Source organism: Musca domestica, unplaced genomic scaffold, assembly GCF_030504385.1.
Source record: "Musca domestica strain aabys unplaced genomic scaffold, Musca_domestica.polishedcontigs.V.1.1 133, whole genome shotgun sequence".
NCBI lineage: Eukaryota > Metazoa > Arthropoda > Insecta > Diptera > Muscidae > Musca > Musca domestica.
The window spans coordinates 55928-68398 of NW_026712178.1; the positions used below are offsets into that span (position 1 = coordinate 55928).

Genomic DNA, 12471 nt, shown 5'->3' on the forward strand with positions numbered 1-12471 from the left:
TGGGTTTTTTGAACATATTTTTTCAAGGACTTTCAAATAAAAACTTGGGATAAAAATAGGGGTTTAAAACATATTTTTTCAGGGACATTTTTGATATGTGTATTCTTAAAAAAAGTATATATAAGGACTTTTATTTAAAGGCCTTTTACAAACGTGGATTTGGAAAAATATTTTTTAAAGGACTTTTTATAAATGTGAATAAAAAAAGATATATTTTTTGCCAGGACTTTCAGAAACGTGGATCAAAAATGTACTTTTCCAAGATTTTCATAAAAATAGTTTTTTAAAAAATATTTTTTCCAGGAGTTCCAGTTAAGAGCCTTCCATAAATGCGGATTGTTAAAAAAATATTTCAGATGCAGATGAAATGGAAAAACTGCAACCAATTATAGACTGCTGTCATTTCTAAGCCACTCGTCCGACAGCTGTTAGAATTATTCCAGTGACAGCTCATTATATTGTTTACAAGCCTATAAAAGCACTTTGGTGAGAATTTTCCAGGAAAAAAGTTATTCGTGATGGAATTCAACCGTGATAGGGTGATTTCTTTATATTTGGCTGGGAAACCACAAGTGGCTATCGTCAGAGCACTCCAGCATTTAAATGTGAATAACTCCTTTGTGTCTCGCAACATCGCTCATTACCGTGATACTGGTAGTGGAGCCAGACGTCAAGGAAGTGGACGGAAGAAAACACAGTATTATCAGCAGAAATGCTACGTTAAATAAAGAAGCGACTTGATAGATTTTTACCACGATATTTCCTTAAAGGACCCTAAATCATAACAGCGGGGATTTCCACAATTTTCTCTGGAACCCTTCTTGTGTAATTTTTTCACCCCACCCTAATATACATTGCCATTTTATTCTCCATCTCATCGTTTAAATAAACTAATTGACATATTTTCTAGGGAAAGCATCGTTTTCCTTAACTAGTTTGCAAAAATTTCCTCATGTTTATTCGTCGAAATTCACTCCTTTTATGCCCTGGCGAATATGACAGATCTTTATTCAAGATTTTGAAATTTTCATGTTCACTCATATGTGTGAATGAACACACACACACACATACTCACACAAAGTAGACACACACTTGTATGTCACATCATATTTGTATATTTAATAAACAAGTTCCTTAAGAATCTTGTCATAATAATTTGTTGCTGAGAGAGGGGGGGATGGAACTTTTCGAATGTCAGGCGAAGAGATATGCAGCTAATTATAAGTTAGGATTGAATTAAATATTCAAGAGAGTGTAAGAGTCAGATAGAATCAGTGAAAGAGAGGGTAAATGGAGGAAGACAATTTTGAAAACATCTACAAAAAATGGAAGGCATATTAAGGGTTTTTTGCAGATTGAAGATATCTTAAAGGTCGCCCATATGTAGAAGACTTAGGGGTGTTTTTTAGAGATAACTCCTTTAGATATCTTCTTCCATGCAAAAAAAAAAAAAACACTTTCTAGAAGTCTTCTATAAACTGAAGGCCTCTAATATGTCTTATAATAAGAGAAGATATTTTCAAAGGGAATCCATAGACTGAAGAAAATACTCTAAGAAATATTTAATAAAAACCCATGTTTAAAACATTCTTGGAAGATATTAAAAAATTCATACATAAAAAACAAGATTCTTATGAAAAAATGAAATGAAAAAATGAAATTGAAGTAAGACTACTTCTCTCCGCAAAAAATATTTTTATAAAATCAATGTTTAGTTTTGGTCCTGGAAAAAATATTTTTAAAAAATCCGCGTTTAGTTTTGGTCATGGAAAAAATATTTTTAAAAAATCCACGTTTAGTTTTGGTCCTGGAAAGAATATTTTTAAAAAATCCACGTTTAGTTTTGGTCCTGGAAAAAGTATTTTTAAAAAATCCACGTTTAGTTTTGGTCCTGAAAAAAATATTTTTAAAACATCCAGTTTTAGTTTTGGTCCTGGAAAAAATATTCTTAAAAAATCCACGTTTAGTTTTGGTCATGGAAAAAATATTTTTAAAAAATCCACATTTGTTTTTGGTCCTGGAAAAAATATTTTTAAAAATCCACGTTTAGTTTTGGTTCTGGAAAAAATATTTTTAAAAAATCCACGTTTAGTTTTGGTCCTGGAAGAAATATTTTTAAAAAAATCCACGTTTAGTTTTGGTCCTGGAAAAAATATTTTTAAAAAATCCACGTTTATTTTGGTCCTGGAAAAAATATTTTTAAAAAATCTACGTTTAGTTTTGTTCCTGGAAAAAATATTTTTAAAAAATCCACGTTTAGTTTTGGTCCTGAAAAAAATATTTTTAAAAAATTTACGATTAGTTTTGGTCCTGGAAAAATTATTTTTAAAAAATTCACGTTTAGCTTTGGTCCTGGAAGAAATACTTTTAAAAAATCCACGTTTAGATTTGGTCCTGCAAAAAATATTTTTAAAAAATTTCTTACAAATTGGGAGGTCCTTTTTAAATTCATGTCCTTTAAAACCATCAAAAAATGGGCTAGATTTTTCTATGAAAATATGAAGTGAAAGTATTTCCTTTATAAAAGCCTTCATTTCAAATTTTCATAGAACGAGAATTCAGGCCCAGGCAGTCCTTTGAGAATTCTCTTTTAATCTGCGGCAAACAATTTTATCCACATCTTTAAATCTTGGAAGTCCTTTAAAAAAATATCTATCAAAAAATCAACGTTTATTTGACATAAAATCCTTGATCACAGGATCCTTATTTGTCCTTTTGCAAAAAAAATTGTTTAAAAATTCCAAGTCTTTATAAACAACAATCTTATATTTTGGCTGTATTTGAAAAAATTTAATTCACTTCCTTATTCTTAAGAACCTGTTAACCCTTCAAGAAAATATTAGGTAAAATTTACGTCCTTGTAAATATTCCTGAATATAGAAAAAATAAAAAATACACGTCCTCAAGAAGATATTATTGAAAATCAAGAAGTCCTTTGGGAGAATATATTTTAAAAATCCGCTTCTATAATATTCCAAAACACACGAGCTTCAAAATTTTCTTAAAAATCAGTTCGTTTTCTGAAAAAAATATTCTCTACCCTTTCAAAAAAAAAAAAAAAAAATCTTAGAAATTTAGCAGTCCTTTAAGATTTTTTTCTTTGTCCTCCAGATTATTTTATCTGACGTCGGGAACTGATGAGGATTGGTGGCTCTTTCCGAAACCTAGGTATTCCCTGCCTTACCCCCTGGTAAACATTACCATCGTTCTCCACTAATAAACAAAACGTTGTTTTTATAAAAACAACAATAAAGGGATAAAGCCAGACCATTTTGCAAAAACAAAATACTACGGTATCCCGAACAAACAAGCCACACTGTTCTATTAATAGACAAGGCACGGTCGACGAAGGGGTTTTTGTTGTAACAGACAAAACCAACTTACATGGTTATGCTACTTCGTTCAGGCTGAACGAAAGCATAACAAGTGGAGAAAGATGTAAATGTTTATAAGTGCGGTTGTAAGATTTAGAAGACTTTCCAAGAGAATTTTAGTTTTATTTAATTCTTTGGTTCCTCTTCTATTGAGCTTACGATCTCGTCACTTGGGTAAAAAAAATGTTTTTTGTCATAGAAGTTATTTTTAAAATAACTTCTGGGGAGAATATCCCAGGCAAAAACAAGGGAACTGATGAGGATTGGTGGCTCTTTCCGAAACCTAGGTATTCCCTGCCTTACCCCCTGGTAAACATTACCATCGTTCTCCACTAATAAACAAAACGTTGTTTTTATAAAAACAACAATAAAGGGATAAAGCCAGACCATTTTGCAAAAACAAAATACTACGGTATCCCGAACAAACAAGCCACACTGTTCGACGTCCACTTTCTTAAAAAAATGTTATTAAATATCTGGTAATCTTTTAAGAAAATATGTTTAGCGTTTATAAAATGTAGATCCTTGTCAAAAAAATATTTAAAAAACCTTTCACAACTAGTCCTTAAAGTACCTTTTCATGAAAATACTTTTATAAGGCCAAAATTCCTTGAAAAAAAATTTTTAAAATATTATATACAATTTTGAGAAAATATCCTTCAAAAATCGTTATTTGTTGGACTTACATACCCTTGAAAAAATATTTTTAAAAAACTCCCATTTTTTTGGGTTTCAAAATTCCTTAAAAATTTACAAGAACATTTTCATAAAATATGCATTTATAAGACCAAAATTCCTTGAAAAAATATTTTTAACATATTATAAACAATTTTGAGAAAATATCCTTTAAAAATCCTTATTTATTGGGCTCACATACCCTTGAAAAAAAAATATTTTTTAAAAAATTCCCATTTTTGGGTTTCAAAATTCTTTAAAAAATTATTTTATAAGGTTGAAATTTATTGAAAAAATATTTTTAAAAAATTATATTCTACTTTGAGAACATATCCTTTAAAAATCCTTATTTCTTAGACTCACACGCCTTTGATTTTTTTTTAAATTTCCATTTTTTGGGTTTCAAAATTCCTTAAAAAAATTACAGAGCGTTTTCATAAAATATGCATTTATAAGGTCGAAATTCCTTGAAAAAATTATTTTAAAAAAATTTATTCTCTTTTGAGAATATATCCTTTAAAATAATTTTTTATAGGACTCCCATACCCTTAAAAAAATATTTTTTAAAAATTACCATTTTTGGGTTTTCAACATTACTTTAAAAAATTAGAAGAACATTTTCATAAAATATGCATTTCTAAGGCCGAAATTCCTTGAAAAAATATTTTAAAAAAATTATATACTCTTTTGAGAACATATCCTTTAAAAATCCATATTTATTGTACTTACATACCCTTGAAAAAATATTTTTAAAAAATCCCATTTTTTGGGTTTCAAAATTCCTTTAAAAAATTACAAGAACATTTTCATAAAATATGCATTAATAACGCCAAAATTCCTTGAAAAAATATTTTTAAAAAATGATATACTAATTTGAGAACATGTCCTTTAAAAATCCTTATATCTTGGGCTCACGTACCCTTTGAAAAAAATATTTTTTTAAAAATTCCCATTTTTTGGGTTTCGAAATTCCTTTAAAAAAAATTACAAAAAATTTTCATAAAATATGCATTTATAAGGCCGAAATTCCTTGAAAAAAATGTTTTTAAAATATCTTAAACTATTTTGAGAATATATCCTTTATAAATCCTTATTTCTTGGACCCACATTGAAAATTTTTTTTTGTTTTTAATTCCTATTTTTTGAGTTTCAAAGTTCCTTAAAAAAATATTTTATAAGGCCGCAATTCCTTAAAAAAATATTTTTAAAAAATTATATACTACTTTGAGAACATATCCTTTAAAAATCCTTATTTCTTGGACTCACATACCCTTGAAAAAAAAATATTTTTAAAAAATTCCCATTTTTGGGGTTTCAAAATTCTTTAAAAAATATGAATTTATAAGGCCGAATTTCCTTGAAAAAAATTTAAAAAAAATTCTACACCCTTGAGAACATATCCTTTAAAAATCCTTATTTCTTGAACTCACATACCCTTGAAAAAAATATTTTTTTAAAAATTCCCATTTTTTTGGGGTTTCAAAATTCCTTAAAAAATTACCTCCACGATCTGTCCCAAATACGCTCAAAAAGTTCAATATTTTTTTTGTTTATAAAACTAACTCTTGCAATTTGTTTATATTTATAGTAAAAACAAGTTTCAAATTCGATTTTTATGTTTGCTATAATTATGGCTTAAAAATTATAGTAAATCAAAATAGAGTGATAAATTTGCGAACTAATTGGGCAATGTTGGCCGAATTAATCAGGGGAAATGAAAGTTGGATTATGGCAATTAAATTTCAACAAGTTTTAAAATTATAATTTTTTTTTTTTTGCAATATTTTTGAAAAAAAAATAGGTATTTATTTTTGAGTTAAAGAGAATGCATATTTCATAACATCAAAACCAATACAGCGTGGGCTGATTCGCAAATAAATTTAATCGCATTCTTTTTTTCTCTCCAAAGTTTGCAACAATAAATTACCCTCACCACCATTCCCGAAAGAAATTTCTTTCATGAAATAGAACAAATATAAAAACATGCAGTTCCAGAGACAGTGGGACCTCTCTATAAAGAAAAGACTTCAGGACATTGATTTAATATTTTTATTTTAATGGGAAAGTCGATTAAATTCTAGTCCATTTTTTATTTTTTTTTAATTTTTTTTTTATTTATTTATTTTTTTTTTTTTTTTTGAGAAGTTATTTTATTTTTTACTAAGTCCCACTGTCCCCATAGTGAGACACTTGCCTTCAATATTCTTATTTGGAAATGTCAAAATACTAAAATTATTATCTAAATTTGGCGATCACAACATGACGAAATGCATGCTTGAATGGTCGGATGGATGAATGGATGGACGGATGTATGGATGGGAGATGATACCATAAAATAGTCAAACTTATATCTCGTCTTCCGTTGCCAAACAAAATCATATAAAAACTTGGTGAATTCTTGGCAGCATCATCAGTTTTCGAATTCGAAGCTAAATCCCAACAGTATTTCCAGCCAAAATATGTTCAAATTTGTAAGTATTTCGTAGAAGAAGCTCAGGATTTACCCACAAACCTTGGATTACCTGAAAAAATTCCCCCTCTCTCTCCCCAGATTGTCCTTTGTGCCCTGGTAGCCACGGCTGTGGCCCTACCCAAATATGGCGGCAAAAATACCTACAAAGCTGCCTATGGCTCTCATGCCCAGGCCAGTAGTGGTGGCCACCATGCCAGCGGTGATGATGTCCATGCCGAGACAACAAACTTTGCTGCCGATGTCAATGAACATGGTTTCCAATATGCCTATGATACCACCAATGATATCCATGCTGCCGCTTCCGGAGATGAAAACGGCGATCACAAAGGTGACTTCTCCTGGGTATCGCCCGAAGGTGAACACATTGCCGTGCAATATGTGGCCGATGAGAATGGTTATCAACCCAACAGTGCCTTGCTGCCAACACCACCACCCATTCCAGAGGCCATCTTAAAGGCTTTGGAATACATTCGTACCCATCCTCCCAAGGAAGTGGATCATGAACACAGTGCCGCTGCTTCGTATCGCAGCAATACCTTTAGCCGCAGCAATAGCAACAGCAGGGGAAATAGCAACAAACAATTTGGTAGACATTTCTAAATAAAGGGGAATGTCATGGGTTAAGAGTCCTTTCAGGGAGTACTAAAAGGATAGCTTAATCTGCAAATAAAGTGGTAGTATGGAATATAAAAGAGAAAAAGAAAATGTGAGTTTTATTTTTTGGTTCGAGCAGAAAATTTACTCGGAGGGGATCTCAAGGAGGTCCTTCAAAGGACTTCTTTTTATTGCTAAATTTTAAGATATCTTCTTCCATAGAAGACGTATAAGAGGTTTTTTTCTCTATTTTCCTACAAAGTGGCTGTAAAAAGATATCTCTCGGTTGAAATGAGACCCCTTCTCTCTGCAAAAAAATATTTTTTAAAAAATCCACGTTTAGTTTTGGTCCTGAAAAAAATATTTTTAAAAAATCCATGTTAAAATCAACGTTTAGTTTTGGTCCTAAAAAAATATTTTTAAAAAATCCACGTTTAGTTTTGGTCCTAAAAAAATATTTTTAAAAAATCCACGTTTAGTTTTGTACCTGAAAAAAATATTTTTAAAAAATCCACGTTTAGTTTTGTACCTGAAAAAATATTTTTAAAAAATCCTCGTTTATTTTTAGACCTTGAAAAATATTTTTAAAAAATCCACGTTTAGTTTTTGTCCTGGAAAAAGTATTTTTAAAAAATCCACGTTTAGTTTCGGTCCTGGAAAAAATATTTTTAAAAAATCCACTTTTAGTCTTGGCGCTTAAAAAAATGTATAAAAAAATCCACGTTTATATTTAGTCCTGGAAAAAATATTTTTAAAAAATCCAAGTTTAATTTTTAAAATCTAGGTCTAAAATTGATCCTCAAAAAAAAATTTTTTAAAAATCTACGTTTAGCTTTGGACATGAAAAAAAATATTTTATATTTTTAAAAAATTTTTAGTGCTTGAAAAAATATTTTTTAAAACTCCACGTTTAGTTTTGGTCCTGAAAAAAAATATTTTTAAAAAATCCACGTTTAGTTTTGGTCCTGAAAACATAATTTTAAAAAATCCACGTTTAGTTTTGGTCCTGGAGAAATATTTTTAAAAAATCCACGTTTGGCCTTGAAAAAAATATTTTTTTAAAAAACCACGTTTAGTTTTGGTCCTGAAAAAAATTATTTTTAAAAAATTTACGTTTAGTTTTGGTCCTGAAAAAAATTATTTTTAAAAAATTTACGTTTAGTTTTGGTCCGGGAAAACATATTTTTAAAAAAATCCACGTTTAGTTTTGGTCCTGAAAAAAATATTTTAAAAAAATCCACGTTTAGTTTTGGTCCTGAAAACATAATTTTAAAAAATCCACGTTTAGTTTAAGTCCTGGAGAAATATTTTTAAAAATCCACGTTTGGTCCTGAAAAAAATATTTTTTTAAAAAACCACGTTTAGTTTTGGTGCTTAAAAAAATATTTTTAAGAATCCACGTTTAGTTTTGGTCCTGGAAAAAATATTTTTTTAAAAAACCACGTTTAGTTTTGGTGCTTACAAAAATATTTTTAAGAATCCACGTTTAGTTTTGGTCCTGGAAAAAATATTTTTAAAAAAATCCACGTTTAGTTTTGGTCCTACAAAAAATATTTTTAAAAAATCCACGTTTAGTTTTGGTCCTACAAAAAATATTTTTTAAAAAACCACGTTTAGTTTTGGTGCTTAAAAAAATATTTTTAAGATCCACGTTTAGTTTTGGTCCTGGAAAAATATTTTTTAAAAAATTCACGATTAGTTTTGGTGCTTAAAAAAATATTTTTAAGAATCCACGTTTAGTTTTGGTCCTGGAAAAATATTTTTTAAAAAATTCACGATTAGGTTTGGTCCTGAAAAAATATTTCTAAAAAAATCCACGTTTAGTTTTGGTCCTGGAAAAAAATATTTTTAAAAAATCCACGTTTAGTTTTGGTCCTGGAAAAAAATATTTTTAAAAAATCCACGTTTAATTTTGGTCCTGGAATTTTTTTTTTTAAATACACTTTAGTTTTGGTCCTGGAAAAATATTTTTTAAAAAATCCACGTTTAGTTTTGATGCTTGAAAAAATATTTTTAAAAAATCCGCGTTTAGTTTTGATGCTTGAAAAAATATTTTTAAAAAATCCGCGTTTAGTTTTGATGCTTGAAAAAATATTTTTAAAAAATCCACGTTTAGTTTTGATGCTTGAAAAAATATTTTTAAAAAATCCACGTTTAGTTTTGATGCTTGAAAAAATATTTTTAAAAAATCCACGTTTAGTTTTGATGCTTGAAAAAATATTTTTAAAAAATCCACGTTTAGTTTTGATGCTTGAAAAAATATTTTTAAAAAATCCACGTTTAGTTTTGGTGCTTGAAAAAATATTTTTAAAAAATCCACGTTTAGTTTTGATGCTTGAAAAATATTTTTAAAAAATCCACGTTTAGTTTTGATGCTTGAAAAAATATTTTTAAAAAATCCACGTTTAGTTTTGATGCTTGAAAAAATATTTTTAAAAAATCCACGTTTAGTTTGGATGCTTGAAAAAATATTTTTAAAAAATCCACGTTTAGTTTTGATGCTTGGAAAATATTTTTAAAAAATCCACGTTTAGTTTTGATGCTTGAAAAAATATTTTTAAAAAATCCACGTTTAGTTTTGATGCTTGAAAAAATATTTTTAAAAAATCCACGTTTAGTTTTGGTCCTGGAAAAAATATTTTTAAAAAATCCACGTTTAGTTTTGGTCCTGAAAAAAAATATTTTTAAAAAATCCACGTTTAGTTTTGGTCCTAGAAAAAAATATTTTTAAAAAATCCCCGCTTATTTTTGGTCCTGGAAAAAAATATTTTTAAAAAATCTACGTTAAGCTTTGGTTCTGGAAAAATATTTTTAAAAAATCCAGATCTAAAATTGATCCTCAAAAAATATTTTTTAAAAAATCCACGTTTAGTTCTGGTCCTGGAAAAAATATTTTTAAAAAATCCACGTTTAGCTTTGGCCCTGGAAAAAATATTTTTAAAAAATTCACGTTTAGCTTTGGTCCTGGAAAAAATATTTTTCAAAAAAATCCACGATTAGCTTTGGTCCTGGAAAAAATATTTTTCAAAAAATCCACGTTTAGTTTTGATGCTTGAAAAAATATTTTTAAAAAATCCACGTTTAGTTTTGGTGCTGAAAAAAATATTTTTAAAAAATCCACGTTTAGTTTTGCTGCTGAAAAAAATATTTTTAAAAAATACAAGTTTAGTATAGGTCCTGGAAAAAATATTTTTAAAAAATCCTCGTTTAGTTTTGGTCTTGCAAAAAATATTTTTAAAACATCCACTATTAGTTTTGGTCCTGGAAAAAATATTTTTTAAAAATCCACTATTAGTTTTGGTCCTGGAAAAAATATTTTTAAAATATCCACGAACACCTGCAAGAGATTAAGATTCCTCGGAATCCATTGATTTTAGGTATACAGTGTCTTCGGCCATATTACAGCTAATAATATCAGGATTATTTTCGTCGAACCTTTTAACCCTCAAGCGAGTCAAAAAAAGGGATCTTTTTGGTCCTTTCCTGAAAATACGGTAAAATACTCCCTTTAAACGGGATCTAAGCAAATCAAAATATTCCACAAAATTGTTTATCATAAAATTGTGCTATAGGTCCCAGAGAACATCAAAAGTCTAAGTCTTCGCTAAACGCCAGGAATTCAAAAAAATATCAAAAATACATTTTAAAGGTAAAGCCGAACTTCTATGTTGTCTTTGCTTAATGGCATAGCAGCTGATATTAACCATCAATTATCGCCCAAAATCTAATGCAGCGAGAAACATAACACCGTCCCGCTGCCATAGCACATCACACACACGCATCAGATATCCATCAACATGAGCAGAGCCAATAATGCTTAATATTATCGTTGTTGTATTCACCAGCAAGCGTTTGACAAGCTTCATAAATATTTTGCCTATTAACAATAGCATCAAACCTAGTTCAGTGGTTTTAGTAGCATCCGCCCAAATAAAAAAGAAAAATAAGAACAACAACAAAAAATCTGCATGTTGCCAACTTAGCAGCTGATGGCAATGAATTCGAAGCGGCTTTTGGCAACCCGGTTAAGTAGCTTCTAGTCGTCGGCAAGAGCATAAAAGCATTTCTATGCTAAAACTGCACATTGAAGGCATATAAAAACTCTGCCGGTAATTCGGAACAGCATCAGTTCAAAACTGTGAAACCTGACGGATTAAAGATCAAAATGTTCAAATTTGTAAGATTTAGAAAATTCAAAAAAAAAAAAAAAAATTAAAAAATTTAAAAAAAAAAATAATAAATAAATCAAAATCTAATAAAATTCTATCCCCCTCCCCAGGTTGTACTCTGTGCCCTGATTGCCAGTGCCGCTGCAGTCTCGAAACATGGTGGCAACACCAAATTCCATGGTGCCAGCAGCTCCAACTCCAAACATTACTCCGCCCCCGGTGGTCGTACCAGTGATGATGCCAATGCCGAAGTAACCCGTTTCACAGCCGATGTCCATGAACATGGTTTCCAATATGCCTTCGACACCACCAATGCCATTCATGCTGCCGCCACAGGTGGTGCCGATGGTGATCACCAGGGAGACTTTGCATGGATCTCTCCTGAGGGTGAACACGTCGCAGTGCAATACGTGGCCGATGAGAATGGTTATCAACCCGACAGCGCCTTGTTGCCTACTCCCCCACCAATTCCAGATGCCATCTTGAAGGCTTTGGAATACATTCGCACCCATCCTCAGCAGGAGGAAAAACCCGCATTCAAAGCAGCTCCTGCCAGGAGAGGTTAGGCGATAGAGGGGGAGATTTAGTTGTAAGGAAAAAAATATTTAATAAAGCCCAATAATTTGTTGATTTAATAACACATTTTTTCAAAATTAGTAAAATGATAGAGCTTTTAGGTCTTCTATAGAGAGAAAAGCTTTCAAAAGCTTTCTGGATATAAATTCGATTTTAAGGTTCTTCCTTTGTTAAGAAGCTTCTTCAGGCCAAAAGAGAGAGAGAGAGAGAGAGAGAGAGAGGGAGAGAAGAGCTTTTAGAGGCATAATGTGCTGGAGCTTTTTAAAGTCTTCCATCCATATAGGAGCTTTTAAAGGTCTACAATCAATAAAAGTTCTAGTATGGGTCTCCTTAACACACAAGTTATTTAGAGGTTTCCTATATAGAAAGCTTCTAAAGGTCTTTTATACAGAGAAGAGCTTTTAAAGGAGTTCCATGATAGAAGAGCATATGAAGTTCTTTCGCAAATAAAGGTCTTCTTAACACAGATAAGCTTCCAAAAGTCTTGTACAAATAGAAAAGCTTCTACAATGTTCTTTATACCAAAAAGAGCTTTTGAAAGTTTTTTTTTTTTTTTTTGTAAATGGAAGAACTTTCGAAGAAAAAAGATATTCGATAAATAAAAAAGCTT

At 29.9% G+C, this 12471-nt stretch overlaps 2 protein-coding genes across 2 annotated transcripts; both read left to right on the forward strand.

Annotated features, from left to right (window-relative positions):
- Positions 1 to 6394: 6394 nt before the first annotated feature.
- Positions 6395 to 7221, forward strand: LOC101897923 (larval cuticle protein 2). Its single transcript, XM_005186279.4, has 2 exons — positions 6395 to 6520; positions 6601 to 7221. Exons 1-2 carry the CDS (start codon positions 6509 to 6511, stop codon positions 7120 to 7122), a joined length of 534 nt encoding a protein of 177 aa, XP_005186336.1. The 5' UTR covers positions 6395 to 6508; the 3' UTR covers positions 7123 to 7221.
- A 4060-nt stretch (positions 7222 to 11281) lies between these two features.
- On the forward strand, positions 11282 to 11851 carry LOC101898091 (larval cuticle protein 4). Its single transcript, XM_059118814.1, has 3 exons — positions 11282 to 11293; positions 11396 to 11430; positions 11512 to 11851. Exons 1-3 carry the CDS (start codon positions 11282 to 11284, stop codon positions 11849 to 11851), a joined length of 387 nt encoding a protein of 128 aa, XP_058974797.1.
- Positions 11852 to 12471: the final 620 nt, after the last annotated feature.

What these genes read in the sequence shown, in the direction of transcription:
- LOC101898091 (XM_059118814.1), top strand. An exon ending in CTGATTGCCAGTGCCGCTGC is followed by an intron (nt 11,431 to 11,511) that starts AGTCTCGAAACA and finishes CCCCGGTGGTCG; the next exon opens with TACCAGTGATGATGCCAATG.